Source organism: Suillus plorans, assembly GCF_016647745.1.
Source record: "Suillus plorans strain S12 chromosome Unknown HD556scaffold_2, whole genome shotgun sequence".
Classification (NCBI taxonomy): domain Eukaryota; kingdom Fungi; phylum Basidiomycota; class Agaricomycetes; order Boletales; family Suillaceae; genus Suillus; species Suillus plorans.
Genome location: NW_024537386.1, coordinates 987,156 through 1,014,924, shown reverse-complemented (window position 1 = coordinate 1,014,924; position 27,769 = coordinate 987,156). Strand labels below are relative to the sequence as shown.

The 27,769-nt window shown below is 48.6% G+C and overlaps 15 protein-coding genes across 15 annotated transcripts; 7 read left to right on the top strand and 8 right to left on the bottom strand.

Annotated features, from left to right (window-relative positions):
- Nucleotides 1-16: 16 nt before the first annotated feature.
- HD556DRAFT_1323287 (uncharacterized protein) lies at nucleotides 17-4,935 on the bottom strand. The gene is made up of 5 exons (XM_041301420.1): nucleotides 4,594-4,935; nucleotides 3,489-4,518; nucleotides 2,945-3,427; nucleotides 1,950-2,895; nucleotides 17-1,897 (listed from the first exon to the last, which is right to left on the bottom strand). Exons 2-5 carry the CDS (start codon nucleotides 4,503-4,505, stop codon nucleotides 345-347), a joined length of 3,999 nt encoding a protein of 1,332 aa, XP_041167121.1. The 5' UTR covers nucleotides 4,506-4,518; nucleotides 4,594-4,935; the 3' UTR covers nucleotides 17-344.
- Nucleotides 4,936-6,036: 1,101 nt separating this feature from the next.
- HD556DRAFT_1225107 (RNI-like protein) lies at nucleotides 6,037-7,464 on the bottom strand (the record flags this gene model as incomplete). Its single annotated transcript, XM_041296990.1, has 3 exons — nucleotides 6,037-6,198; nucleotides 6,258-6,544; nucleotides 6,600-7,464. The coding sequence occupies 3 exons, from the start codon at nucleotides 7,462-7,464 to the stop codon at nucleotides 6,037-6,039; spliced, it is 1,314 nt and encodes a 437-aa protein (XP_041167120.1).
- A 202-nt stretch (nucleotides 7,465-7,666) lies between these two features.
- HD556DRAFT_1260707 (uncharacterized protein) lies at nucleotides 7,667-8,169 on the top strand. Its single transcript, XM_041299042.1, has 2 exons — nucleotides 7,667-7,935; nucleotides 7,987-8,169. The coding sequence occupies exons 1-2, from the start codon at nucleotides 7,745-7,747 to the stop codon at nucleotides 8,081-8,083; spliced, it is 288 nt and encodes a 95-aa protein (XP_041167119.1). The 5' UTR covers nucleotides 7,667-7,744; the 3' UTR covers nucleotides 8,084-8,169.
- HD556DRAFT_1323276 (uncharacterized protein) lies at nucleotides 8,170-10,598 on the bottom strand. The gene is made up of 8 exons (XM_041301419.1): nucleotides 9,552-10,598; nucleotides 9,427-9,503; nucleotides 9,286-9,373; nucleotides 9,117-9,231; nucleotides 8,791-9,063; nucleotides 8,658-8,741; nucleotides 8,456-8,607; nucleotides 8,170-8,406 (listed from the first exon to the last, which is right to left on the bottom strand). The coding sequence occupies exons 1-8, from the start codon at nucleotides 10,558-10,560 to the stop codon at nucleotides 8,204-8,206; spliced, it is 2,001 nt and encodes a 666-aa protein (XP_041167118.1). The 5' UTR covers nucleotides 10,561-10,598; the 3' UTR covers nucleotides 8,170-8,203.
- HD556DRAFT_1323271 (uncharacterized protein) lies at nucleotides 10,599-11,503 on the bottom strand. The gene is made up of 2 exons (XM_041301418.1): nucleotides 10,839-11,503; nucleotides 10,599-10,786 (listed from the first exon to the last, which is right to left on the bottom strand). Exons 1-2 carry the CDS (start codon nucleotides 11,427-11,429, stop codon nucleotides 10,697-10,699), a joined length of 681 nt encoding a protein of 226 aa, XP_041167117.1. The 5' UTR covers nucleotides 11,430-11,503; the 3' UTR covers nucleotides 10,599-10,696.
- Nucleotides 11,504-11,524: 21 nt separating this feature from the next.
- HD556DRAFT_1323269 (uncharacterized protein) lies at nucleotides 11,525-13,159 on the top strand. The gene is made up of 2 exons (XM_041301417.1): nucleotides 11,525-11,851; nucleotides 11,947-13,159. The coding sequence occupies exons 1-2, from the start codon at nucleotides 11,605-11,607 to the stop codon at nucleotides 12,912-12,914; spliced, it is 1,215 nt and encodes a 404-aa protein (XP_041167116.1). The 5' UTR covers nucleotides 11,525-11,604; the 3' UTR covers nucleotides 12,915-13,159.
- Nucleotides 13,160-14,448: 1,289 nt separating this feature from the next.
- On the top strand, nucleotides 14,449-15,617 carry HD556DRAFT_329339 (uncharacterized protein). Its single transcript, XM_041310291.1, has 7 exons — nucleotides 14,449-14,552; nucleotides 14,609-14,899; nucleotides 14,957-15,014; nucleotides 15,071-15,216; nucleotides 15,274-15,306; nucleotides 15,362-15,451; nucleotides 15,511-15,617. Exons 2-6 carry the CDS (start codon nucleotides 14,726-14,728, stop codon nucleotides 15,392-15,394), a joined length of 444 nt encoding a protein of 147 aa, XP_041167115.1. The 5' UTR covers nucleotides 14,449-14,552; nucleotides 14,609-14,725; the 3' UTR covers nucleotides 15,395-15,451; nucleotides 15,511-15,617.
- An 832-nt stretch (nucleotides 15,618-16,449) lies between these two features.
- HD556DRAFT_1436583 (uncharacterized protein) lies at nucleotides 16,450-17,935 on the top strand (the record flags this gene model as incomplete). The annotated part of the gene is made up of 7 exons (XM_041305588.1): nucleotides 16,450-16,550; nucleotides 16,601-16,712; nucleotides 16,767-16,781; nucleotides 16,814-16,947; nucleotides 17,002-17,113; nucleotides 17,168-17,568; nucleotides 17,623-17,935. The coding sequence occupies 7 exons, from the start codon at nucleotides 16,450-16,452 to the stop codon at nucleotides 17,933-17,935; spliced, it is 1,188 nt and encodes a 395-aa protein (XP_041167114.1).
- Nucleotides 17,936-17,988: 53 nt separating this feature from the next.
- HD556DRAFT_329183 (silencing group B protein) lies at nucleotides 17,989-18,904 on the bottom strand. Its single transcript, XM_041310290.1, has 6 exons — nucleotides 18,767-18,904; nucleotides 18,650-18,719; nucleotides 18,506-18,593; nucleotides 18,330-18,457; nucleotides 18,145-18,273; nucleotides 17,989-18,092 (listed from the first exon to the last, which is right to left on the bottom strand). Exons 1-6 carry the CDS (start codon nucleotides 18,785-18,787, stop codon nucleotides 18,043-18,045), a joined length of 486 nt encoding a protein of 161 aa, XP_041167113.1. The 5' UTR covers nucleotides 18,788-18,904; the 3' UTR covers nucleotides 17,989-18,042.
- Nucleotides 18,905-19,198: 294 nt separating this feature from the next.
- Nucleotides 19,199-21,920, bottom strand: HD556DRAFT_1224941 (uncharacterized protein; the record flags this gene model as incomplete). Its single annotated transcript, XM_041296980.1, has 3 exons — nucleotides 19,199-20,434; nucleotides 20,484-20,770; nucleotides 20,822-21,920. The coding sequence occupies 3 exons, from the start codon at nucleotides 21,918-21,920 to the stop codon at nucleotides 19,199-19,201; spliced, it is 2,622 nt and encodes an 873-aa protein (XP_041167112.1).
- Nucleotides 21,921-22,272: 352 nt separating this feature from the next.
- HD556DRAFT_1323235 (uncharacterized protein) lies at nucleotides 22,273-23,090 on the top strand. The gene is made up of 2 exons (XM_041301416.1): nucleotides 22,273-22,749; nucleotides 22,815-23,090. The coding sequence occupies exons 1-2, from the start codon at nucleotides 22,321-22,323 to the stop codon at nucleotides 23,025-23,027; spliced, it is 642 nt and encodes a 213-aa protein (XP_041167111.1). The 5' UTR covers nucleotides 22,273-22,320; the 3' UTR covers nucleotides 23,028-23,090.
- Nucleotides 23,091-23,725, bottom strand: HD556DRAFT_1323231 (like-Sm ribonucleoprotein). Its single transcript, XM_041301415.1, has 4 exons — nucleotides 23,580-23,725; nucleotides 23,420-23,521; nucleotides 23,314-23,367; nucleotides 23,091-23,263 (listed from the first exon to the last, which is right to left on the bottom strand). Exons 1-4 carry the CDS (start codon nucleotides 23,691-23,693, stop codon nucleotides 23,240-23,242), a joined length of 294 nt encoding a protein of 97 aa, XP_041167110.1. The 5' UTR covers nucleotides 23,694-23,725; the 3' UTR covers nucleotides 23,091-23,239.
- Nucleotides 23,726-23,756: 31 nt separating this feature from the next.
- On the top strand, nucleotides 23,757-25,037 carry HD556DRAFT_1323226 (U1 zinc finger-domain-containing protein). Its single transcript, XM_041301414.1, has 6 exons — nucleotides 23,757-23,808; nucleotides 23,858-23,909; nucleotides 23,962-24,021; nucleotides 24,074-24,247; nucleotides 24,300-24,434; nucleotides 24,491-25,037. The coding sequence occupies exons 1-6, from the start codon at nucleotides 23,803-23,805 to the stop codon at nucleotides 24,673-24,675; spliced, it is 612 nt and encodes a 203-aa protein (XP_041167109.1). The 5' UTR covers nucleotides 23,757-23,802; the 3' UTR covers nucleotides 24,676-25,037.
- Nucleotides 25,038-25,143: 106 nt separating this feature from the next.
- Nucleotides 25,144-27,334, top strand: HD556DRAFT_1469702 (uncharacterized protein; the record flags this gene model as incomplete). The annotated part of the gene is made up of 8 exons (XM_041308424.1): nucleotides 25,144-25,382; nucleotides 25,435-25,520; nucleotides 25,572-25,637; nucleotides 25,696-25,820; nucleotides 25,868-25,979; nucleotides 26,034-26,378; nucleotides 26,431-26,906; nucleotides 26,960-27,334. 8 exons carry the CDS (start codon nucleotides 25,144-25,146, stop codon nucleotides 27,035-27,037), a joined length of 1,527 nt encoding a protein of 508 aa, XP_041167108.1. The 3' UTR covers nucleotides 27,038-27,334.
- Nucleotides 27,168-27,757, bottom strand: HD556DRAFT_1224298 (uncharacterized protein; the record flags this gene model as incomplete). The annotated part of the gene is made up of 5 exons (XM_041296948.1): nucleotides 27,168-27,211; nucleotides 27,264-27,288; nucleotides 27,340-27,437; nucleotides 27,495-27,531; nucleotides 27,590-27,757. The coding sequence occupies 5 exons, from the start codon at nucleotides 27,755-27,757 to the stop codon at nucleotides 27,168-27,170; spliced, it is 372 nt and encodes a 123-aa protein (XP_041167107.1).
- Between the last annotated feature and the right edge of the window lie 12 nt (nucleotides 27,758-27,769).

Genomic DNA, 27,769 nt, shown 5'->3' with positions numbered 1-27,769 from the left:
TGATTAAAAGACACAAGGCTCAAGTAAACGAACATAGCACTAAGCGAACAATGCGGCGCGTCCACACGTGACTGACTAGGTTTGATCACGTGCACGCGTCAGAATAAGTTTTAAAACTGGTTGAACCGGCTCTAAAGCTTAAAGGGTCAAAAAAACCTGTATTCCTACGTGTACAGTATGTCGTGATATATGACGACCATAATGACATGGGACAATGAAAAGGATGAAATAAAGGGGATTGTATGAACTGATGCTGGTAAAAAATAAGATATGCGACGATGAATAGTAGTACAATAATGAAGTCAGTCAATTATGGTATGTAGCCTGAGGGTGTGGTTCTATGATCATGAATTCTGCATAACAGTATCCGGTACCATGGGGGTGAGTCGTGATAAAAACGAAAGATTGCGACGCATGCGCACAGTGCGTGGAGTAAATCCTCCCTCCTGGCTACCTGCCAGTGGAGATGATGAAAGTGAGGCTGCAGTGGTCGAGCGGCGGCGGAGGCTGGGCGACCCAAACAACGTCCTCAATCGCACTGGAGTTGACACTACAACCCCGAAATCCCCAGCAGACGAATCAGGGGCAGAATGTGGAAACTGACTTAAGCACATCAAATCAGGTTGTGACATCGGACGATCCGCGGACGCCAAAGAAGGGTGAAAGCTTGGAAGTGGATTACTGAGAGACTTGGTCGATGCATCTGAGGGAAGTTCCTCGAGTGGGACATCGGGCGCACTTTGTACCCTTCTTCGAAGCGTCCCTTTCGACCACCACTTGAGTAGGCTTGGTGTATTTGATACACTACCCGAATCAGATGGTTGATATGACAGGGGAAGCATTGGCGATGTAGAACGCGAGAAGAGGACTCGGACATTCTCGACCATAGAACGGCTTCGTTTGGGCGCGAAAGCTTCCTTCCGGGCTGTAAGGTCTGGTCGAGGAGCCACACCTGACAGCACCGAGGTGGGTGCAGATAGTGACCCGGGGACGATAGGGCTCCCTGGAGTAGAAACAGACACAGAAGAACACTGTGACATAGGGGAAGGCGACTCTGGGGCACCATCTAGTTTCACTTCGTCGTCTAGAGACGCAGTCCTTGAAACGGCAACGAGCTTGAGTTTCGTTGGTTGGCGGCGTTTGGCCAGCTTGACTGGTGGGATGGTAGGTACAGCAGGGATGTCGCCAACATCTATGTAACTCTTTCGCCTGGGGACAAGTACACTCTCCCGCTTGGTCAGACGATTCTTTGCAGCCACACTCATAGCACCAGCCATAGTCAATCCTGAGCTTGACCTCGAGAACGACCGCGACACCTTCGATGCTTCAAATAGTTCTTCTTCATGGGTATGCGCATAGCAGCGAGCGGAGAGACAGCTCTCCGAGAACACGTCAAGGAGTCCACGATCGACCTGTTCACGTGCGGGGGCAGTGGCGCGTACAAGATGAATTGTATCCGACTCTGACAGCATGGTAAGATAAGTCCTATTGGATGTGGTGGATGAGCGACGGCTAGGACCGAGCTGATGACCAGAGTCAGATTTCTGAGATGGGTCGGTTTTGTAGGACGCCCGACCCGACCTCGGTGGATCAGAATGGGCAGAGAGTGAGTGGTTCTCGTCTCTGCTAGATGCTGCTTCATTATCCAGCTCGGGAATAGACTGGATAGTGGGCAAAGGGCTGATCACTTCGTATGGTGTATCTTCTAGCATTGACAACACGAAATCCCCTTTAGAATCACCTCTAAAACTGCATATCGGTTCACTCGTCCATGCAGCAGGAAGTTCCAGGGCATGATGAATAGCAGCCTTCCAGACATCCTTCTCACGGCGACAAGACGCTGCGAACTCGAAAATGTGACCTCGCCCAGAAAGGCGAAACCAACTCGGTAATAGGGCTAGCGAAGGTGCTATTAAACGTTGTGTGTCCATAAGTTGAAACCTACATACCTTCGTCGTTCGTCGAGTCGACTAGGTCAAACCCCGCCAAGGAAAACCAGTGTTTTGGCTCGTATGTCCTCACTTTATGAACTTTGGCAAGAATAATGTAACCCCCAGGGTACAAGAAAGCCCCGAGATACTTGGCTTTGACTGTGCCGTTGCTACTCGCATTGAGACTGGGGTAGTGGATCACATCCAATGATCCCGCGAGATGACAAGGGCCTAGGGACGACAGGAAACCGAAAGAAAGATTGTGTGATGCAGGTCTAGTGTAAAATGCCGTTACTAAGGTTAGTCCCTGCGATATCCGTGAGGCAATGAGGGAGGACTTGATTGCTAGATCCTGCTGTCGTCGTGCTTCATCCACGGAGCTGGCTACGGCCCGCATGACATTCAGCGCACTTTGCACCGAATTTACCTCCGCATCGCGCGATCCGCTTTCCGCATTAGACACGGAGCTTGACTCGCCGCTGCCGCTTGCACTTCGTGGATGATCTTGGAGTTGATCGAGGAGTAATGGATAACGGCAGATACGTTGAACAGGTTTAATGAGATAATCCATGAATGCGAGTTTCGACTTCATGCCAGTTTGCCCCCGGTCTGAGTGCCCACTTTCAGACGTACTGGTTACAGATGCCTTGAGGTTGGCGTTAGAGCTGACGCGGGAAATACTCTGCCGACAACTAGGCGCGTCCAATGATGAAAGCGAATGCCGTCGCCTCCTTGCGATCAACTCGTTTTCACTGAGAGTACCGTCTGCGCCATCGTCATCTTCAGCTTCTTTGTCGGTGATAGAGTGAAGCGAGCCATTGATGCGCATTTCAGCAGCTATGGTGGCACATGATTGCTCGAACGTCTCCCATTCGGCTGGGAACTCCTGTTGGACTTTTCGGACAAGGTCGAATGCTTCAGGATGTCCGGAGCAGAACGATTGGTACAAATGAAATTCATGTGCCTAAAGGAGACTCAGTACTGTGGGACAGGAAGCATCGCATAGCACCTACCCGTTCAATGAATTTTGTGGCAACTGCATCAAGTGCTAAGTGTAATGTCTCCAAATTGCGGGTATATTCCTTCTGCATGATCGTCACGCCGCCACTAGCCCCATCGAGAATCATCGGAAAGCCGAGAGGGGAAACGAGTGCCCTTAGTTCACAAACTAATTGTTCATGAAACTTGAGAATGTCCTCCATATTACGAATTATCAAGCCAAGGTCAGCGGGGGAGAATACACGCCGCATTGGATACTTTTCCTTTATTACAGCAACCAGCGCTGGTGGGGCACTGACCACAAGGGGGACGTTTTCGCAGGGACTGAACGGCACGGGGGCCGACAGGTGGTAAACAGATTGTGTGCGGACAGCGGGGTTCGATGAAGGTGGGTTGCAGGCAGGAGAGGCGGAACGGGAGAAATGGGACATCCCAAGGCTAGAAGAAGGGAGATGTGGTGGACGAGTCGTCAGACCGGGCAGAAGCCTAAGGTACACCTGATGAAACGTGCGACGATCAACATCTCGAGAATTGGCCAATCCGGATCGATCGACTCACTGTAACAAGAACCTTAAGATCAAAAAGGTATCCGACTTCCGTGGAGAGCAACTCCAAGAGTGCATGACATTTTCTCACGTCATCCTTGCTTCCTATAAGATCATCATCCTTTCCCTGAAGCGGATGATCGGCAGCTTCCGAACTTGACTCCTCAGCTGGATTCTTATGATGGCCATTCAACTTCTGGAGCTTGCCGTCATCCTCCTTATCTGAATCATCCTGCGGCATGTGAAACAATGGTTTCTTCTGAAGTGCTGCTGATTTGCCGTTTCGACGTGATCGTTCCTCACTGTGTTCACCGATACTCACACGTAACGGACTTCCGGATGATCTTGTCCCTTGCTTAGCGGGATTGTCACGTTGAGGTGTCAATGCCAAAGGCGGTGCGGCGGGAGGAATGACGGGTAAGGGTTTCACAGCAGATATTGGAGGAAGTGACGCTCGACGCTTCATAGTCAACTCCGGGGACTGTTCAGATATGCTGGCAAACGTAGGGTCCGGGAAAGAGGCGGAGGCAGTCACGAAAGACGAATGTGGTCGCAAGGACACAGAGGTTGAAGATATATGGGCATATTTTGGAGGTGGTGTTGGAGGTGTGGCCATCCAAGTTGGGGTTGGAATAGTCATCTCCACGTCTGCAGCAGACTCGCTGTGTGCAAATTTTCCATCCCTTTCATCATCCGTGTCGGAGTTCAGGTTAAAGGTAACGTTGGTTGTCATGCTCGCCGCGGAGGTGCTCGACGGAGATGCGATGATGGGTGTGAGTGGAACAAACTGCTGGGAAAACCGTGGTGACTGCCGAGTAGAACGAGACACGACTGCAGAGGAAATCTCGTGTATGGAAGATGTATCGACTGAAAAGGACATCAGATGCTCAGAAGTGAAAACAGTCGCGTTTGCTGTCCGGCGTTCCAGCAAGGAGAGGGGTGATGAAGAGGTACGCGGTCGCTGGCGTCGAGATGTCGTGCGCGTCCGAGATGAGGGAGCTAAATGCGCTACGGGAGAGCCATTCTCCATTCGTCAAAAGGGTCTGTGATAGTACATAAGAATATGTAAGAAATTACGCCAAAGAGAAAACCCTGAGTGTTGAACACGGATGACAGACCTTGGGAGCCTCTTGGCTGCCCGCCAGACACAACTCAGTGAGTACGTTCGAGACGACCTGCAGCGACTGCGCTACCAATTTAACGTGACAGCGAAGGCGAATTTGGTAATTGATTGCAATGGTTGTAGAGGGCGACCCAACCCTGGCGAGCATATACCTGCCCAACGACTGACACTTTTAGTCTGGGTCGTTGCCCTGTTAGTGAGCACTGCGAGGGATTCGGAATTAAGAATGAAAGACGATTAATGGGGCGTTGCGAACGAAAGTAGTGGAGATGATGCAATTATTAGTTGGAGATGATGTAGGCCAAATACTAATGGGTGTATATGTATAAAAAGACCGATACGTCAGAGAGCTCTCCAAGATCCATAAGCGGAGATTAAACTTTATTTGCGGTCCGCGACAACCAGACGCGTACGTCCACGTGCATTGATTTCTGAATTCGCAAGTAGTCTTTTAGAGCGATGCTGTGCGATATGTATAAATATAATAATATATGTCAAACTACAGAACTAGAAGTTGGTTGGCAACCGAACTAGAAATTTATCTGGTTCATATCATCACTATCCTCCCACCTACCTTGGATGCAAAGAGCGCGCACGAATCTCAGGGGAAGGATTCGAATTGATTCAGATTAATCACCCATGATCGGATGATGCGACATGAGGCCGTCCCCGACGGCACTCACTCGTTAGCAACAACGAGCGGGTAGCCGGTAGGTTTGGCTGGGAGAACGGTGCGTGCGGTATTTCAGTGTTTCCCAACCAATTACGAATTTGGAACGCTGAAGAAGACAAAACGTGGGTGGAAGAACACCGGTTAGTGAAGTTTAGCGACCGCAGTAATGAAATTCGGACCAGTACTTGATGCCAGATGACGAGTGACTGAGGCACTGTATCTTATAATTAGATTGCCGAGTCTACCAGCATCATATCTACAGCAATATTCTTCTCGGGTTGGTCTCGGGTTGATAACCATACAACGCTTGGCCATGTGGTAAGTTTTCAGGCGCCACCACTAGTGGAGCTACAATTTCGTTTCCGCAGTGAATTTCGTCCACGTCGACTTCAGTCTAGGTCTTACGTCTGTACCACGTCGGGTTGTACACCTAAACACCCTCGGATTACACTGGTGGAGCTACATTCTCGTTTCCGCAGTGACTTATCTCCGCGCGCTACTAATAAGAATTCAGGTATACCGGCCTCCCTAAGATTCAGAAGAACAGAAGAACCACGTTGACTGCAACGCAATTGGCGTTATCATTATAGAAATAGTGTCAAGGCCTAGTAGAAGCACAACAGCACGTCAAGTGTGATAGCACGTGAAGTATGCGAGGTGAGTAAGTCGTCGACACGATGAATAAAATGGACACATAAGGTATGGTAGCGCAACCCTGAAGCTTGAAGCCCTGAAGATCGACCGCCAGGTCACAACGTTCCCCCCCTAATACAGATCCATGCTATCATCCGATCGGGGCACAAATGGAATGTTCTGAGCCTCCGCTTGTTCGCGTCTCAGTTTCTCCTTGTCGAGGAACTTGCGCAGCGCCGCTATATTCGGACCACTAAAGGCACGGAAAACCGACTTCTGATCGGGGTCCAGATCCTGGGGTTGACACGATGATAAGAATCTACGTCATAGGATACCAGTGACTTGGGACATACCGCAGGAGGCGGGTCAGAAAACCGCCCGACGCCGGTCCGCCTTGCACCAGGTACACCAGTCGCAGTAAGGTGCACAAGGCGATTGCAAGTTCGGACTAGGTGATGTAACGACTTGAGTGTGATGCGGTCGCAATATGAAAGGTGCAATCGCTCCAATGAAGGGGTATGGTCCGCAAGGAAATAGACAGCGTTGTCGGTCAGCTTTGGTACACGGACAAGAACAAGGCGGTGAATTTGTTCTAGGCTAGCTAATTCAAATACAGCCATATCAGTTAACTGTCGGCAGACTAGTTCCGCGTCAGCATGCAATACGATTGGATGCTCAACAAGATCAACACTTACATGCCAAGTCAACAGATCGAAGCTCGGTACATGATCGCGTCAAGGACACAATACCATTGTCGGTAATTCGCGGGCAATGTGCAAGGGTAAGGTTGCCGAGGTGAAGGCCAAGTTTGGATATGCTTTCAACAGCCTTGTCAGTAAGGTTAGGACACCCGGCCAATGCAAGTGACCGGAGCAATGGAGCATGTGCCACGATGCCTTCAACGCTCGCATCGGTCAGCTTCGGGCAGTGACTCAGATCTAGCACACGAAGATCGATTGCGGTATGTCGTAGGATTAGGGGTGGAAGTTGATCAAGCCAGGTATGAGGACGAGCTGGTAACGGCTTCTCCCCAGAAGGCTGAGGAGTGAGGGTTTTGATCGGCGAAGGCAGCGCACTATCGGTTAACTGAGGAGAGCGGGCCAACGTCAAAGTGCGAAGTTTTCTAGAATATGACCAAATGTCGCGAACAGACACAGCCGTCATGAGCGGCTGGTCGTTCAGCTCCAATTCCACAAGCTTCGGGAAGGTCTTAGCGATTGCTGAGACTGAAGCATCAGTGAGTACTACCCCGCTGAGCTGCAGCCACTGCAAAGGAGGTGTTTTCGCGACCAGTTCCATGATGCTCACGTCAGTGACGTACTTGCACCCAGTAAGGTCAAGACCTTGTATATTGCAGTTTTCACGTGCGAGACGGACAATAGTCTTGTCAGACGTGTCTGTTACCCCAGAGAGCACTACCGACTCCAAATGACGACAGAAAACCATCTCTGGGGCAACCCATTCGTCACTTACCCCGCAATTGGGGTCGCGAATAACCAAGTGACGAACGATTCGGCGTTCTGAATCTGTTTGGGGGAGCCGATCGACGATCCTCTTCATGTCCTCAACATCTGGGTTATTCATAATGCGTTTGAGATAGCGATAGAAGAGTTTGGGGTGTACACGCGCGGAAGGAGGGTTCTAACAAACAGGATGCTAGTGGAGCGCCAGCATAGCAATGAAAACCTCTGTCGTTGTCTTTTGTCGCGAGCTGTGTGATAATTGTTTGGGCCACCGGGGGCGTCTACTTGTCCATACCCGGCCAACACAAACTTCCACAACTCCACATCAGGACGCAGGCTTCGGCGTTACCCGACTTGGAACACTACGGGATTGAGCAATGACCTCCACCAGCTCGCGGAGCTCGTCGACCATTACGGCGACGAGATTGTCAAATCAGCCACCACTACAGCCGCCACCACCTAATCCATCTAGTCGATTCCCAGTCACACCAGCTGTATTGCGCTCCATATTCACATCGTCGCGTACGCCCCACGAGGAGAGGTCCATATCTCGTGTCGCATTTTTCAGGTAAAGTCGTTCATCAATTTTTGCTGTGCTTGTATTGAGCGAGCTTGCAAGGTTCGCCGGCTTTCTGCTCAGTTGCGTGTGCATCAGCTTTGCTGCTGCGAGAGGAAGGGGGATGAGAGGAAGTGCCGGTCTTCTAGGAGTTGTTTGACCGACAAAATATCAATGTAAAGTCTCAAGTTTGTCAAAAGTTGGTTCGAAGTCAGAACTTGTTGAGAAGCATTACGGTAACAATAACTGTATGTTGGTGTTTATAACTATAGCAATAAAATCAAGCATCCGAATCATCGGTTGACCCATCAGCATCTCTATCTTGGCTATCAGATGCACCTTCTTGTGTACCACTTGGCCCCGCGTCTCCAGGCTCTGGGTCCGCCGGCTCATCAATGTTTGCTGCGCTGATGACTTTTCGTTTACGTGCTGCCGAAGCGGGAGGAAGGTGAGCTTTCTTGACTCGTAGGATATCCATGATTTCTACAGGTAAGATAAGCAACAATCACTTGGTGGTCCTTGAAGAACGAACCTTGGTGGGTCATGTCTTCGTACCCCTTGATTCCTCTCTTCATCGTCAACCAGCGTCGTTGGAGTGAGTGGGCACTCCATAAATTCCAATCTGAATCAGGCAGCGTCTTCCAGTCGATCTCAGTATCGTCCCTAACGTTCATGGAGTCGACCCTGTCAACATAAATAAGCATACAGAAACCGACAGCAGACTACCGCCGTACTTATGGACCAATATATAGGCATCTTGAGCGCTCCAACGTGGCTTTTGCCCCTCATTTTTGACAGTTTTACTCAGCGAATCTGTCCTGCAAAACAAAGTCAAATTTATAGATATCGCATATCAAAGGCGCTGACCATTTGATTCGACATTGTTGTCTGCCGCGCCTATTCCCCATTCTATCACTCACTTTGCCCCAGAAGACATCGTTATCAAAATCCTTGCCCTGTTGGATTGTCATCTCCGTGACAATTGCCGTCAACTCCTGTTCTTCTTCCTTTGTCCATGCCCCTGTCACCCGGACTTCGCGATTGGCGATGTGATTGCGATAACGGTCACGACAATCGGAGGACATTCGACCTACAATCTCACTGACTTTTTCCCATTGTTGACCAAGGTCCGCAACGGCTCTGATAGCCAACATATGAGATGTTAATGAACGAAGAGGGCGGAAATGACATACTGTTTCAGCACTGCATCTTCTTCGGGCATCCATTTGCCTTGTTGCTTCTTGGGATGGAATGCCCTACGAACATGGTGATAAACGGCAATAATAGGGCGTAGAGCGAGAGCGGAAGCTAATCGAGATATTAACATTAGACCGGCATTTCATACAGTAGAGGGAAACCCACTAATTTCCGACCAAAACGCATTGTCTTTGCCTTTCTCGTTCTTTTGGAAAATAATGTCCTGGAGCTGATCGTCTGTAAGACCTCGACCCTGTCATCTGCAATGTTGAGTATTCGTGTTGACAAGTATCATGAATAGCGCACCGCTTTAAAAGCTTCGATAGCGGCCCGAAGTTGTTCCTCTTCAATTGCGGAAAATTTGCCCTTCTTGTAAACGAGACCTATTGTAAAAAATTAGCGATGGTTCACGACCTTTGGAAGTCAATTGCCTTGTGTTTTAACCATCTCGGCCAGTTTCGTTGCGTTCATCCACTTGTTAGCTAACATGTGAGCATGATCTGGATTGCCATGTTCGGGCCCCGGAAGGCTCATGTCCAAAACACGTTTGTGGGTCGTCTTGGTCGACTTGGGAGCAGTATTCAGGATTGCTCCCGATGTAGAAGGTGGTTGTCCCATCGGTTGAGGTGGGGGTTGTGGATGCATGTTAGAATGACTAGGCAAATGCGGAATAAACCCTGGAGGGACACCAAGAGGTACATTGGCTGCTGCAGCGGCATCACCCAATGTCTTCAATACCCCGGCAAGTTTGGACATATCCAGCTCTTGCAATGCACGAAGAATCTCGTCATTTGACGCCAACTGGACGTCGGGGAACCCCAAGTTGGGAAGAAGATTTGCAGAGTGCGATGAAGACTGACCGTAAGGATGTGCTGGAGAGGGAAAGGGGAAATTTATGGGAGGATACGTCATGTAAGGAGGTGAGGAGTGATTATGCTGTAGATTTGGCATGATATGATGATCCTGGTAAGAAGAATGTGCCTGGTACGGTGAAACATCCAAGTGCTGCGAGTCTGCTGTAGCGGATGCAGCAGCAACAACAGCATTCAGAAAATCGACTGAGCTCGTTGGATGGGTCTCTGGTGCATCTTCCACCAACTGAGGACTAAGAGTGTCAACAGTGTTCTGTACGACCTCCTTGGTCTTCCCTTTGTCGGTCTTCTTCTTTTTATTCTTTTTATCTTTCTCCATCTCGACACTTTGCTGATTGACTTGAACGGTTGATGCATCCACATCGTCAGTACAAATTTTCTTTCGCTTCTGCCTCTTCTGAGAGCCGTCTACTGAGACTCCACCGGTTGAATCGTTACGAACGCGTTTCTTTTTCGACTGGTTGTCCTGGGATTGCGTAAATGCATTATTGACTTCGCCGACGGCTTGTTGCAGCGCTCGCTGAATATCGGATGAAAGGCTCGGGGTTTGATGAATCTGGGCAGCCATGCTTTAGGTGCTTTAGGGTGGGCCGACGAGATGGATGAGGGCAAGCAAAAAGATTCAGCATCCGGAGCTCTGATCCTACTGGAGCAGCTTCCCGGCGGGACGATACCGAGAATCTACTAAATATATCTGATGTCCGTCAATCATCGTCAAACCACCGCTCTTCTGCATTTCTATCATCATCTACATCAAGCCACTCATCCCAATCAACTGAATCATAATCTGCTCCCTGACAAGAAATTTGTTCGAGTTGGCTTTTCATGCAAAGCGACAAGACTCACTTCAAGCAAGCCATATATGAATCGTTCCCTTATGCGTCTTTCAAACAACGCCTGTGCCTCTTGTGGAGATTCAGGCTCTTGAATTTCAGGATATTCTGAATCGTTTTCGTCTTCACTGTCACTTTCCTCTTCCGGGACAAAATCATCGTTCGCCTGCGTTCTCTGGATAAATCGTACTCTCTCCGCTTCCCGTTCTTCCTCCATGTCACCGAGTAGCTTAGCCAAGTTGCCCACCTGTTGTTCTGAACCACCTAGGAAATTCATTTTTGCCCATTCCTGCTCCTCCTTCCCTTCTTCTTGTCCTCGTCGTTCTCTGCCCTGCCACAGTGTTGGCCAGGTATTTCGGGCAACTGCAAAGCTCAGAGACCGTGGTCTTGATTCAGTAAATTTCAGTCTTCGATTACGTATCCCAGTAATCGTTGTTCGCTGTTTTGGTGTTGTGACGAGTGAGAATCGCTGTATGATGTTGGGAGGTAGCTCATGTAAATGTCTTTTCAAAAACTCGATGGGATCGACACTTGGAAGAGGATTATAGTCCTGAGGAAGGGTGAGATAAGATAAAATGTCAGAATCTTGAAACCCGGATTGCATGTTGACGTCAGGGATAGCTTGAGCTGCTTACACAGACGTTTACGTCCGTTTAATGTCAATACAGCGAGTGGAAGCTTCAGAATTAAACAGAGATAAACAACTTCACGTCTTAACCTGCTGCACATTTGTGAACACATAAATATTGCACGATCTATTCGCATAGCTTAGGTTTGCAATGATTCAATCAGATTCACTTCATCCACAACCTTCTCCACCACGAACATTCTTCTGTTGTTGGGACTGGTGTAGACTCACCTTTTCAACCGTTGACGAGCTTGCTTCTCATGTCAGGCATGATCATATCTGGCAACTTCAACCAATGAGCAAAAAGGAAATCGTGCGCATGAGAAAGCAGGATGCAGCGGAGGCTCAAAGCATGACCGAGTCATCGGGCAGCTCGGTGCCAGTGCCCCTTTCCAACAGTGCGTGTCCCTGATGTCATTTACCTGTTCTGAGATACGCGTATTTTGCGTGTTTTTGAACAACCAACTTACAAAATTTACCTTTTTGTACATAGGTAGATCACATTTGTCATGTGCCAATTCTACGGATCAAGGCTCGTCGGGCTCTCAGCCATTCGCCTCATCGCGAGCACCTCCATCACGAATTCTGAGCACAACCTCTTTAACGCCTCATACCTCCCATCAATCATCTTCGTTTCCCCCGCCGGAGAAAACACCGCCACTTCCTGCAGTGCACAGAGTCAATCTGCATAAACCCTCTGCTTCTCTGCAGGCCGCTCTTGCGAAAGGACGCGATTTCCCATCTTTTGCTCAGTTGTCATCACCAGCTGACACCTCATCTATTGCGTCTCTTCCGCAATCACCAGACCTCAGCACGCTCTCATTCCGCCCTAATATTGCCGCTCAAATCGACTCCTTTGATCGACGACACAGTAGACTCAGCGAGATTGCTCAGGCACTTAACATGTCTCTGCATCGTTCTCGCACTGATTCATCAAGCTCATCGCAAGATGCAGTAGAGCGACAGCTCCTACGGGAGGATGCAGCGGATGTCAGTATCCAGAGCATCCAAGCACCAGAGACGGTTCACAACGGTGCAGCAGAAGGTGCAGCATTGTCCACCTCCGACGATCCAGCCACCATCGTTACGGGCATGATTGTGGACGTGGCTGACGCTGATCTCCAGTGGCCTGAGTCTGAATCTGAACACACCCCCGCTAACCGGCCTAGGCAGCTCTCTCCGCCGGCCGAGAGGGAGGATGTTGAGTGCATAGAGTATCGCAGCTCTCCCGTTGTGACCCGAAATGATAGAGCAAGACACTTCCGTTCTGGCACGCTCCATATTTCGCCAGTGCCCAAAGACACTGCACCAAAATCAGCATTTGGGCCTTTCCAATTGTCGCAAGACTCTCAGATGACTTCCAATTCGAGCCTTTCGCAGAACTCTACACAATCCCATTCCCTAGTGCTTCAGACACAAGCACCATACCAGAGCCAGTCATACGAGCTTTCACAAAGTTGAGGTGTATTGTGTGGTTTTGTTAACATCCTCCTAGATCATCTAGTGCTCGTTTTAGTTTGGACTTGTTGCAAGTGTATCATCTTTGTATAACCAATTTTTACAATCCAAGCGCTTGAGCACAGATAACGGTAGCTCAAAATTGTGTCCACCATGAAGGGCTGTGCTGTTGCAGTCTCATTTTATACAGTACTGTATCTGCGCTCCTATACTAAAAATCATTCATGCTGTTCCAGGCAACTGCGAAGACGGCTACCCCAAGGTGGTGTGATTAGAACGTTAACACGAGTGGTGAGTCATAAACGCTCTTCGTTCCCGTTCCGGTCTCGACGCTGATCGTGTGTCAGGTATACGACATGAGTATTCTTGAGCAATCCCGTTCGATCACGGAGTATCCGACGGTACTCGACATGAGATGTTCATCATGTTTTGCATAACAGCGTAGATCGACAAAGACAACATGACCTCACTTCATTTCACCTCACATCCGCGAGTCTACAAATGCACCAGACATTTTGGGGTACAACTCAACGCCCTTATTATTGCTGCTTGACGTGCAATGCCTTTGTGAGTCTGATGTTCCGCATTCGGAGGTCTTGCAACACTATCACATCTTACGCGATACCCCTCTATCCAACTATAAGCTGCATCAGATGCGGCTGTGGTCCCTATCAATTGTTGCTTCGGTGTTTCGAACTTTAAGTGTGACACGTTCTTGATATTCCACATTTAGATGCCTTCACATTCTAGTCATGGACAGAAGCATACAAAAGATTGTTCTTGTATTTATGATGGAACATCTAATCGTCTCCCATCCCAGGAACTTCATCCAAACATAAACGCGTTTCTGCCATGGGTGCTTTGGATAACACGTACGTATACCCCTTACGACTACATAACTTATTGTCCATATTTAGAGCGCTCTCGATTGGGGTTGTGGTCCCCGCAATGTAAGGGTTCTTTGTCGAATAGTCTATCTGTTGAAACTCTCAGGTTGCAGGCTCTACGGAGGCATGCTCTCCTGCTGTTTGTTCCCCGCCAGAAGCTCACAATCACAAAGTCACTTGCAATGTGTGCAGACCTGGGGCGTACTACTCAGTACGTTACCTGATATTCATCGGATTCGTGGGCGCATCAAGTTTTTGGTAGATTTACGTAGGATGACTGATATATGCTGCTCATCTGACATTAATGTTTCCTTTAGGTTGGCGCTGCATGTCAGATTCAATGCATCAAGTTCTGATTACGCACGCAGGTGAGCGCGCTGTATGTTTGCGGCCTAAACTCCAGATGAAAGCCTATGCATGCTCCATCACCGATTTCGACATCATTAGTGACCTCGGACACGTGGAGTCCAGTTGTGGGTTGCATGGCGGTGGCTCATGGTTTCCGTCTAAGTGTTCATTTGCATTACAGGTCGAAATTCTGTTCGATGGCTTCACAGCGCTCATGATCATTCAAAGGGCTTTCTAAATCGATCCATCCGTATTGATCGTCCATACGGCTTCCTTCGCTCCCCATGCATGTCTATATATGTATGTGTGGTTTCCGCCAGTGCACAGTTGCCGATTTCCACGCAGTAAGTAACGAGAGTATGACTGTATGTCCGTCCTGTCCCTTGTCATATTGCCGAATTTGTCGGTGAGTATGTTTCCCCTTCAATATCAATATCAGTCAACTAATATGTGATATCAAAGCTTACGTTGCAAGAGCGTTAGTCACGTCCAAAATATCAGGCAGCTCGGGTAATGCATCTACCCCTTTAGCATCAAGTTGACAGTCTTCATCGAACTCATGACGCTCAAGGGGCGTTAATGTCTGTAAATGCTGTTGCAGCTGCCGCAGATGTCCTTATCGCTGCCTACATCTGCACGTTCTTCCAAAAATTTTGCACTGGTTTCCGGAGGCCTGATACCGTGCCAGATAAGCTGATTCTTCTTACCATCAGTAATGGTCTGCTCATCAGCGTTTGCGTGTCCTTCATTTCTGTATGTAATACATTATAAGTGGCTCGATGTTGTGATCCTGATATAGACGTCTTACAGATTTCAATATGGCCCGATACTTTCATCTACATTGCGTTCTATGTCTATCTGGGTCGTCGTAAGTATAATCAAAAATAAATATTCTGTTCACGAGATTGGAATGGTCATTTTGAGTTTACCAGTGCTACTCCTTGCTGGTAACCCTTAATGCACGTAAGGGTCTCCGCAGTCATTTTCGCGACGACAATATGCTGCTTTCGCTACAGGGAATCAATCATGTCACTGGCACTTCACAGAGGGCGAGTGCCGTGATTTTGTTTGTACGAGCGCCTTGCTCGTGTACGATTTGTGGTTCATAACAACATTTTGATTTGAAGCTTGATGTCATGCGGCAGTTCGCTCCAAATGAGGTCGGTTTCTCTCTGTTTCTCTCCGAGTCGTTTGCTGATCTGCATTATATCACAGAATTCATCTGCACTGGATCTTTTGAAGCTCTGAGGAGCTCGTTCTGGTATCGTGCAGGAGATTCACAACGCCCACCCAATATATTTATAGGTCTGTGCGAAACAAACATTCTAGTCTGCAGTATTTTCATTCACGATCAATTGTGAAAGGTAAAAACCTTGATACTGGACTCAAGTCGTGGTCGACTGAGTTCAATGAATCAGTTCACGACGCCAGTCAAACTTTCATTCGTGACTCAGCCCTCGAGTCACCGGTTTACACATACAATGCCCCTCTCCGTTTGGGTAGTTTCTGAAACGAGGTTCGTTCTTCGGCTTGCACATACGAAGCCCTTTGTTTGGCCCATGATGAAGTTCATCACCGGCACCTCTCACTTGCCCTTGAGTCACAGAACACATCTGCACCTCGATTTGAACTATCTGCCCTGTCATTTTACTCCCTGTAGTACATTCTGTTCAAGTCTCCATCTCATCTTCAATCTCTCGAGCCTTCTCTCAGATTAGTTTCTTCTATCTCTTTCCTGCCACTGGGCTTGCCGTATGAGGCACCTGCACCTGAAGTTTCTTGATTAGAGGTAATGCAACCCGGGTCCACGACCATAATCGATATTAGATTTAATGGCGACTTTGCGGCAGCGCAGTGCGCAAGTTCGATCATCGAATACTCAGATACAGACTTTATACAGCGAATGTTAATACAACTTTGGAGTCCGGACCAGAATATCTCCCTCTCACTAACTTTGCTTAAGCTTATTATAAATGAGTCCGAGACTGTGCAGTCGTCTATACAGGTACATACGGACCCGGTAAACTTGTATTAGCGTAACGGTAACGTAGTATGTGATAAAGGACATACGACGAGGAGCGAATATCTATAAGACCGAGATCTATGTGAGTATTCATTCATATTAGACAGTTACTTTACTGACCCATTATTAGTTACATTTCTAGGTACATGGCTATTCCATTACGACACGAGTTCAATAGGCTGAGATTTACATTCTATCTACCGCCGTTCGCTCGCTACCCGCCCATCTCATAATTAACCACTAAAAAGCCAACACTTGGTATACTCAATCATTCGCAAGCATGAGCTCGGGAGATTCGCCGTCAGAAGACAAGAGCGCAGATAGTCTGGCAGTAATCAAACAGCTTCCTACTGACCTCCTTCTCATCGTCTTCATTCATGGGTTAGTGTAAACATTGCAAGTTGGAATGCACCCCAATTAACAACGCGTAGATTCAAGGGAACTGATACGACATTCAAGAACTTCCCCTCGAGGCTAGAGCATGTCCTGACAGAAGTCATAGAGAACCTCAATGTGGAATGTATAGTGTTCCCCGCATACGAGGTTAGGGCATTCTCTTCATGTCGCCGTTTACGCTGCTGACTATGAGCTGTGCAGACCAAAGGACAATTGGTGCGCGATAATCACCTCAACTTTGCACGCAGATGAAGACTCCCCTTCAGAACGCCGCGGTAGAACACTTTGCTGACTGGCTAACTACTCTGACCGTACAAAGAGAAGTTGCGGATGGTCAAGGGGGCGGAGCCGGGAAAACCAGAGTTGTACTATGTGGCCACAGGTGAGCAGGAATTCAAGCATGATGGTTGTAACATGATTGATTAAAGTCATTCAGCATGGGAGGGTTACTTGCTGCTGACGCTCTACTTGCGTTTGTGAATTCCAGACCTGATAAAAACGCTCCACTGTGGCCGAACATAATCGCGTGCATAGCATTCGACACTCCCGTGAGTTGGTTAACTGTCAACTGATGTTTTCCTACTGCCGCTAAACTTTTGAAGTACCTTGGTCTTCACCCCACTGTATTCAAGAATAGTGCAACCAAGGCTGTGGAATACGCCGGTGCAGCCCGCACTGTTGTTTCAGATGTGTTCTCATTGTTTGGCAAGAAAGGAGCATCATCAACCGTCTCTGGGCAACCCCCTCTTGCAATAGCAGCGGCCCCAACTGAGGAAAGTGGTTGGGCAAAGTGGGCACCTGCAGCGTATGCTGTTGGTGGAGCGCTAGTGGCTGGCGCAGCCGCTGGAACAGCATACTACCGCCGAGACGACATTGGTTCTGGATACAGCTGGGCTACTGATCACATGAATTACGTTCGCAACCTCTGGGATGAGGAAGCATTGCGAAAACGTATGCGAGATTTGGTTGATGTACAAGTACATCTTGGAGTCACATTCCGCTCGTACGTCCACCAGAGCGAGAATCACTGGATGCCTTGACTTTTAGTTCATTCCAGATTTTACACCTTACTTCCACCAGCTCCACCTTCATTCTCGTCGCCGAGGACGTTCGTCATCCTTCCTCAGCGAACGTCTCCTGTAGCTGCGCATTTCCTTCCCGCAAGAAATCATCAGGCTGCAGATGAAGTTCAAGCGCATACCAATATGTTCAATCCAAGATTTAACGACGGTTACTACCAGTTAGGGCTCGATACGGCAAAGATCATTCGGGAAGCTGTCATGTCAGCTAGAGGGATTATTGAGAGTGACGATACTGAGGCTCAGAAGGATGTTGAAGCAGCTGCTGCAATGGAAGAGACGCTACCTTGATCAGGGGGGGAGCGACGCAAAACCGTAGCCAGCAAGAGCGACAGTAATTCGTTAAGTGTCAAATATATAGCTGTAAACTATCAATCTGCCCCACAGTTTCCTTCGCATTAGTGCTCGAACGTGAGCTGCATCGCATATGCGTCTTCTCCGTCGGCATCTAAAGAACACGCGATCAAATGACTAGACGACAAAGCGGTCCAGAGACTTACAGTACTTTTCCTCGATATTCTTGACGGTAAACCCAAGTGTGTCGCGATACAGACTTAGTGCTGCACGATTCGACTTGCGGACGTGGAGAGACACGAATGCCGCGCGGTAGATGCTGCTCATCGCTTCCTCTGAAATAAAAGAACATGTCAATGGTTGTTCTAGCCTGGACAAAGTGCGAATTTACGTGATTGGAGCATCAATTTTTTAGCCAGACCAAGTCGGCGGTATGATCTCATGACAGATATCGAGGTGACATGCCCATGAGGAACATGATTAATTGCAGATTGCCCTTCTTGCTCATCAACTTCCTCCCTGCGATTCAATTAGAATACAGTTCAGCTGCGAAAACGTTTAACGCACATTTTTGCCAGAATATAACCAACAATCCGTCCATTGTGGTCCTCCGCCACATACGAAAGCGAAGGCCAGGATAATGCGTGATATAGATCTGGTCGTCAATTTTGTCAATCTCTGATCTGAAGAAATGAGGCGAAAGAAGCGAACAGTATTTCATCGTATAGTTCTCAGGCAGGTTGTGCAGGTTGCAGTCTTGCATACCTGCAAGATCTTCGACCTGGTGAAAATGAGCAGCTTATGCGTCTTAGCAGGTTGCCAGCTTACCCTAACTGCACGAATATTCATGTTGGAACTTAGAATGTGCTTGCCTCAGCTTCCCGACAGCGTAGCAGGGTAGAGCAGGTCTCGACAACCCTGCTTGTGCGAGTGCCAGTAGTTGAGTGTGACTTAGTTGAGATCGTGAGAGCTAACTAGTAACTACCCACACCTCTTTACCCAGGAACAACTCTGATTGCCTCTACATAAACACTATAAGTACCATAAAACCTACACGACAGCACTAGTGGTAAACGATACAGGCAAAAGAACAACAACAATAACTGGCGTAATGGTTATAAATATTCCGAGTTTTGAGGTTACAACAAAAAAAGGTTGCGCAATGTGTTTGGGGGGAAGAACATGTGTAATGTCCATGCTTGCTATGAACTTGTGGGTCTACTTACTGCGGACACGGACTTTGGGCTATTCAGCACTCATTTAGCGAGGCTGACCGCCATTCCCAGCTGCATCGCCGGTGCTATTTACATTTCCTGGGGCCCAAGGGTTTGGGACACTTGACTCAGGGACCTGCCCATTCGAAGTCGACCCGCGGCCGAAGAAAAAATGCTCAGCAGCGTGGAAGGTATTTCGAAAGCTTCTCCTGACACTCCTGCCTCTTCCTTCAGTGTCACGGGGGTCTGTCGGAGGGCTGAGAGCAGCCTGAACAGATGCTTGTAACTCTTGGCTGTTGTGCGACGGGACGTCGTACAAGGGCTCAGTGCGCATGGGTGGCCATGGCACGAGGCGGTCGGAAGATCCGGTAGAAGGAGTAGGATAGTAGTTGTTAGTCATCTTTGCTTGTTCCATCATTAAAGTATGACGTTCGGGGTTCTGCCCGTGGCGAAAATCAAAATTCGCAGAGTGCATCACTTGGGTGATGCCCTGGGCCGAAGGCCCTGCAGCGGCATTGAATGACGCGGTTGACGTAAAACTGTGTCTTGCCAACTGATGAGGTGGTGGACCGATGTGGTCGATATTATCATGTTCTGTGCCCCGACCATGACCTATCTCTGCAAAGTTGTAATCGGGCGTTAGAGCGCCATTACTTCTACCAGAAGATGATGATGGCTCTTGGTATGTGCGGAAAAAACCCGCTCCATTCGATTGTGTGCCAGTACTGCGATTGGATGCAACATCGCTCTGAGGGGGGGAAGTGGAAATCTCAATGACGGGCTGGTAACCAAAGCGAGGACGTCTCATAACGGGATTAGACGGTTCCGCTACGGGTTGCAGATTAAGAGCATATGGCGCAGGCGCCGATTGACTGTTAGCAGAGAACACGGCTGGAGATGACGCAATGGAGACATGTCCTGGTCGCAAGGTCATATCACGCTGCATTGTAAGCTCGGGGTGCTGCGAGACAGGAGTGATGATTTCTGGGTGATGGTGCATGCGGAGGGTGGAGGAAGCTGGCTGAGGCGTATGGTGGAAGTTATATCTTCTATCGTGCATAAAATCTTCGTCAACATCACCATCCATTCCACCCTCCATATCAGCATCCATAGCACCTTCAACAAATCCTTCGTCAAAGTCGTCATCGTACTCCGTTTCATCATCGTCAGCGTTCATATCTTCCGTGATCGTATTGAATAAGTCCGTCAAGAAGCTTCTCAGTTTAGCAACGCCGCTGCCCGAGTAGACACAAAAAGCCATCCTTTGGCTCATATTGAACTCCTAAAGGACTATCAACAACTGATTAGGTATGAGCATCTGCGCCACTGACCTGTGGAGGTTGACGACAGAACTGCTGCAATTCGGGTTTTCTGAAAGAAGGGATACCCGTCAAGCTCAGATGAGTGAGCTTGTGGAGCTTTTGCAGTAGGAAGTGAACAGCCATGACCGATATTTGATCACAGTAGGAAAGATGAATGCGTTCTAGAGTGCTGTATCGCTCAGCAAGAGCGTATATTGCCTCGTCTGTCAGATTGCTGACGCGCACAAGACCAATTCTTCTGAGCTTGGGTAAGCTGGAGAGCTCGAAGACAGACATGTCAGTGAGAAGAACACAGTCTGTTGTATGTAATTAAATTATATTGGACTGCGAAGGAGAAGAGGACGTACTTGCAAAGTCAACGTAACGCAAGCGGGTGCAGCACCGTGCAAGTGTCTTAATCGAGCGGTCCGTGATGTTGGCTGCATGTCCGAGATGCAAATAGTGCAGATGCTTGCCGAGAACACAAATATTCTCTACAGTCCTATCCGTCAATTGGATGCATTTTGAGAGAACGAGGTTCCGAATTTTCGAGGCATGGGAAATAATCCCGTCTACAGCATCATCCGTGATAAGGGCGCAACCGGTCAGATCGAGCATACGAAGATGGTCCAAGGGCCTTGGGATCAACAAAGGTGGAAGCCCATCATCCTGGCTCAGGGGGCCGGCTGGGAAAGGGTTATTCCGTGGGATCACCTGAGGCTTGACTGGCGCCGGGAAGGCGGCATCGGTGAGCTCGATGCACTGGGACAACCTCATTTCACGCATATGCGTAGAGTAAGTCCATATGTCGCGGATAGAGATGTCTGTAATGCGTTTGCAATTATTCAAGTCAATCTCCAAAAGGAGGGGGCAAGACTTGGCAAGAGCTGAAACAGGACCGTCCGTGACTTGATCAACGCCACTGAGTTTGACGCGACGGAGAAGGGGACAGCTAGAAGCTAGGGCATACACGCCAGCGTCGGTAACCTGTCTACATCCTGCGAGATTGATGCCTTGTAGGCGCCTGGCGGCTGATGACAGGCCAATGATGATTTGATCAGAAGTTTCGATGACTCCTGAGAGATCAATAGCGACCAGGTTTGGGAGGCAAGGTAGTACGCGAAGAAGGGCATCTTCGGAGATAGAGTTACAATTCACGAGTGTCAAGCGTTCCAGGTGGTCGCACTGCGCTAAGCGGCAGAACAGGGCGTCGGTAAGGTCGGCACCGAGGAAGAGGAAGTTGAGACGGCGAATGAATCGACTATAAGTGAAAGTCTGGTCGCCTCGGCTAAGTACCCTCATCATTTTCACGAGGGTGGAAAGTCTTGTGAAGGCAGGGCGGTGCCACAGAAGCTCGACGGAGCATTCGCACCAAGAGCGCGAAACTAATAATGAATGATAGAGATCTCTGGGAGTGTGTAAGTGTTTGAGGATATGAATGAGGACCTCTGGGGGAACTTGGGACATGGGAGAGTGTGATGAATGGATTGCTCCATCTGCGGAGTGATGTAGGCGAGAAGCCCATTGAGCGGGTGATACAACAGAGGAAACTGGACCACCAAAAAACAAAGATTTGTTTATATCGTCATCTTCATTCTCTGAAAGAGAAGTAGTAGACTGTGACGGCGAATTCAAGCGGTAAAATACCCTTGAAGTCCTAGCGGATGGCATACCTGGGCTCGTAACTGAGGAGGCAAGTCTCAGGCAGTCCGAGCCCGGTAGCCTTTGCTGACGAGTTATATGGGAATTAATTTCTAATTTTGTATTATGACTAATTTTAGTACTTTGTATATACGCGTAAAGTCCTTGTGTTGAGTGCGTGCCTAAGCAAGCCTGGCCTAGCCGACCAAGGACTTGTCGCTCTTTCATGATACCCAACAAGCTAGACAAATTTGTCTCTAATACCACTAACCTACAACGCCCAGCTCCCCCAGTTCCCCCCAATTCCCGTTTTTTCAAAATTGCAGGAAAATTCAATTCCCGTGATGCCCGTAGTCGCCCAAAGGATACTCCACTGCCATCCCCAAACAGATCAACCAGCTCATCTCTGATATCCAACCCTGAATTTCCCCCTTCTGGTCCAGCTCATTATGCCGCCCGTCGGGCTCTCTGGCTCACTCCTACAAAAGTCCATCGCCGCTCTCCTCCATCCTCGTCTCGTCAGAGATTAGAGCAACTTCTTAGTGAGCCAGGTGCCGTCAATAATGAACAAGCTTGGAAGGATGGAATTGAGAAGGTCTGGAAGGGTCTTGTAAATGGTGGTCGTTTGAAACGTAGCCTTCCCCTAACTCTCGTAGTAAGTTCCGCCTCATCTCAAAATTATCTGTTACCATCTTACTTCTACTTTCTTGCGTGTCCAAGATTAAAGTCATCCATGCTGGTTGGCTCAGAGACCCTGATACTTGGCCTTCTGGCGCAGTAGCTCCAGATTCAGATCAGGATCTTGCAGCAGACCAGCCTGGACCTTCACCCCCGGTTACCATGAACCTTAACTCTCCCAATACTGCCTCTCAAGGAGTGCCAACTGAGGTCAATGAAATCAAACCTTCTGGACTTGTAATAGCTGCAACCTAGGTGTAGGAGTATTGTATCTTGGAATGAATCGTTTCATGTATCACGCCCTCTTCGATCAGAACTATGTATTAAATGCATTTTTACTTCTTACCATCCAATTATTACAAGGACATGTGTGAGACGCTTTGGAGATACATGCAAGGGGATTGTTGCCGAAAAATATACTGGCAGAGAAAGTATCGATTTACGACGCCTACAACGTCCTGAGATATTCAAGTCCGCGATGGTGGTGACACCTACCGTCTAGTCAGTTACTAGTCAAGAGTTGTCTATAAAATTCGCATACCAGGATAACGCCATCTCCCCGAACGAACAACATCTCCATTTTTCTCTTGGCCACCTACAAAGTCATAACTAATGCCTCGTTGCTCAGCATCAAGCTTGAGACTTACTTTGACGGTTCCTTGTCCATCCATACCTCCTTCGATGGGGTCTACGATCATAATGGTCTCTTCAACATCACTCAGAATAAGGTTCATATGACCATCGTAAGCCTGTAGACCAAAATAATTCAGTACGTGCGAGCTGATGAAATACACCGAGTCGACGAACATGAAGTACGCCAGTCAACTCGCGATCTCCCCGTAACTTCACGAAAACACGTTCGCTGAGGGATAATCTGATGAGGTCGAAAGGCTCCTGGATGCCCGACGATGAAGGATCCATTGAAGTGTAGGTGAGATGAGGTAAGCAGTAAGTTATCTTTCGAACTCAGACAGCTTGTACATACCCAACTCCTTCTTTCGCCAACAACAGTACTAGTAGTGACCCAGTCATGCCTGTACGTTGTATCATTCTATCTTGTGCAATAACTACTAATCGCAGTGTAGAAACACTATTGTGACTACTGTGATGTTTTTCTCACTCACGACTCTGCTTCAGGTGAGTTACTTTATTGCTAATAACTAGATTTTGGTTCTGAAGCATCACGTAGTGCGCAAAGCTCATAACAGCGGAAGAAATCACCTAGCAAACGTCCGAGACTACTATGCATGTGAGTGAGCATCGCGTTCGCACACTGACAGGTTATTGAGGCATGATTTCAGCGCTTGGCCATGACAAAGCACAGAGTATCATCGATCAGATCACCGCAGCGTACGAGAGTGGAGGCGGCCCTCCTCCGGGAGGGTTTGGGTTTGGCCCTCATCACCTAGGCGCACCCCCACCACCGTTTCCAGGTCCTCCCATGGGCTTCGGTGGTCCTCCCGGAGCATTTCCGCGTGGGTATCCGACCCAATTGTCCTCTTACCCCGAAACTGAATTTCTTTGCAGCTCGTCCGCCTTTCCCCCCAGGACCCTTCCCGCCCCCGGGCATGATGGGACCACCTGGCACCATACCACCTTTCCCTCCTAGTGATGGTATGCCCCCTCCCGCAGCAATGGGTCCTCCTGGCGGTTTCCCAGGCGGTAAGTCCATCTCTTCGCATCATTAAAAGTTTGGGATTCAGCACACAAAATACTAGGTCCTCCTCCATTCCCTCCAAATGGCCCTAATGGTGGCGGACCTGGTGGCAGCATGCCACCCTTCCCGCCACATGGTAACTTTGGGCCACCGGGCGGTAGCCCACCCTCACCAAACCAAAATGATCCCAATGCGGGACCAGGCGGTATGCATCCTGACAGACTGAGAATGATGGCTGGCAGGTAATTGCCGTCTATTGGGCATCAATTCTGCGGTGGGTTGTGTGTTTCCTAGTATATTTCTACAAGGTAAAATATAACTCTCCGTCCTTCCTCCGTGTCTTATCAAATGTCCTCATTTTTTGGTTGTGTCGGTTTACTCGTTGTATACCTTGATTAACATAATCATGGAACAGAAGGTTTTGTGACACAATTGAGACCACATGTATCTTACCCGTGTGCATCGTGCCGTCTACCTTCTGGTGAACAAAGCAAGAACAACTGGAGGTTCCCCAGCTCGTTCAGTAGCAGCTTACTGCAGAGTTGGTCTGTCTAGCTACGACTCAGGTCTTGCTCTACTGTATCAAAAATTTTGAGTTCCATACGTTAGCGCTCGTTCTACCACTGGCGCGCCGTAAGAAATTGCCTTGCTTTCCTTTTATAGAAAAACAATTCTTGTAGTAAGACCGTCAAGTCTACAAACCGTTGTGAAATCATGGCAGTCTCAGCGTCCGACATACGCAGCGCCTTATCTTTACCAAGTTCTTCAACATTAGTTCATTCCATCACACCAGCTCCTCGAAAATCTCAAGGGCAGGTCACGAAGAAACCTGAGGGCATTTCTCGAGAGCTCTACGCACTTATTGGACCCTCCGCACCTTCTCTTGTAGCTCATTTGGCTAAACCACGTCTGAAGCAGAAGCCAAATTTCGGGTCGGGTGGAAAGGTGAAGTGGTAAGTCTCCTGTTGCACTCCCTACGCGTGCCCATTGACATGGCGCATGTAGGGAATGGAGACCATTTAGGAATGCTGGACGCACCGATTCATTGCAGCTGGGACATTGGGTCAAGGCAGGTGATGATCCAGATGCAGGTGTGGGCCATCAGACCAACACTATATAAATACTAAAATTTGGACGCACAGAATACTCCTTTACAAAGTATAATGTGCAATCTCAATCATATACCTACTCACAAGAGGAATACATTCGTTTCCTCGAAGGCAAGTTAATTTCTCGATATTCCTGCACCACTTACCTTCTTTACAGATAAAGATTGGACGAAGGAGGAGACTGATAATCTATTTAACGTCGTGCGAGAGTATGATACACGGTGGTATGTGGTACATGACCGCTATGAGCCTCCACCAGATGGCCCCGCACGCTCTCTTGAAGTAAAGCATAACAGCCTTTGCAGTTGCACGGCACTGACTTTCAGCAGGATCTCAAGGACCGATACTACAGCGTTTGCCGAAAACTCATTCGGAATAGACCTTGGGCAGGCGATGAGGCGAGTAAAGCTCAGCTTCTCAACAGTTATCAGTTTGACAAAGGTCCGTGATTCCTATAATTCCGTGGTGAGGGATCTAATGGCACTTATGTTTCAGACCGCGAGAGAATGCGGAAAGACTACATCGCCAGCCTCGAAGACCGTACGCCCGAGGAAATTGCTGAGGAAGAAGCCCTGTTCATCGAATTGAAACGGTTGGAACAAAACGAACGCAAATTCAAGAAAGAGCGCGATGAACTTCTCCGGACGTTGCTTGGTATTGACTCTGGACTACCTGACATAGTCGCTGAAGAAGACGGGCTTTCTGCCCTATCTGCGGAAGGATTCAAAAAGAGAAAGAAGAATGCAAATGAAATTGATTTACCTTCCACACCGTCAAATATCATTTCTCTAGGCCCTCCGCCGCCAAAGAGGCCTCATTCAGCGAAGTCAGTAGCTTATGGTACGTCGTTCAATACGAGATGCCAAGCGCGAAGTTCATTGTCCTGCTTTAGATGCACAACATTGCATTGTCAGGGTTGAACCTCCCGCGTCATCGACAACGAAAATCACGCATACCCCTGTACACCTTCGCTCGTTCAAGCTTCCCGCACCGAAGGCAGCGCTATTACCCAAGGTTACCCAGACTCTTACTGAGCTGGGCATCAACCATACACGCTTGGTCATGCCTACCCGTGAAAACTGCGCACGACTAGAGTCGCTCATCGAAGCGACTACTGCTTTGATTGACACGAAGAAGGTCGTAGATCGTGTAGAACAAGATATTCGAGTGTTGCGAATAAGACTCGGGAGGGCAAGTGAAGGCGCAGAGGAAGATGGCAAGGAAGGAACACCGATGGAAGTTGACGGAGGCCCGGGTGCGGGAGCGGACATTGATGCTGATGCTGACGCCGATGCTGATGCCGAGGGTGAGATTGATGGTAGAGCACAGAGTATACTGAGCATACGAAGCGGTCGAGGGCGCAAGCAGGTTCGTTGCTTTTCTCAAATATTCCTCGATGCCTATCTAAATCTCGGGTTCAGTCACGCCGATCGATGTCCGTGTCGTCCATTGGCACTTCAGCATCCACGCGAGTTGGTAAGAGACAAAAGCGTAGCTGACGATGTGCACATGCTACGTCGATACATGATAAAAACCAATTCGTGTTTGCTTGTAGAGAGAAAAATAAATTTGATATAAACCCTCCGAATCTCATTCCATAGATCGAGCACCATCGGAAGCACCGTATTTTCACGTCTGTGTGAACCGCAACACGAAATTGACGATGATAGCAACTGTGGGGGGATCAGGCTATATCAAAACTGGTGGAATGAAAACTAGACCGACTGAGGAGTGCGGAGCATAGAATGGTCTGGTTTTAAATCGTTTAGCTAGACGATACAAAGGTTTGCCGAGAACTTACGGGTCCAAGTCGGTCGTCGTAAGGTCCGCGCCCTCCCTTGCGGATAGAAGCAGCCCTCCAATGATATATATACAGCGCATATATCATGACTGCCATGGCTTCAACCAGCCAATGAAAACCGTGCAACCGAAATGTTTAGTACAATGTGTACTCACCAACGACAGAGAACATCGCTGCACTAATCCTCCCAACCTATGTCGGTCGAACGGTTAGAACAAGCCTGATAAACGAAAGCAGCTAGGTAACGCACCTTGTCACCGAAGTTCAGCAGTCCCACCGCAAGGCCACCAAGGACAACCGTGAAGTGGAGCCATGATAAGAAAGTGCGCTCATTGGCGAACGAGACCTTTGGTTCTACGCGCACTGGGAGTGCGATGCGCTTTGAAGCTGTGCGCTGGAGTAGAGGCTGGGTCGACATCAAGCTGATTGA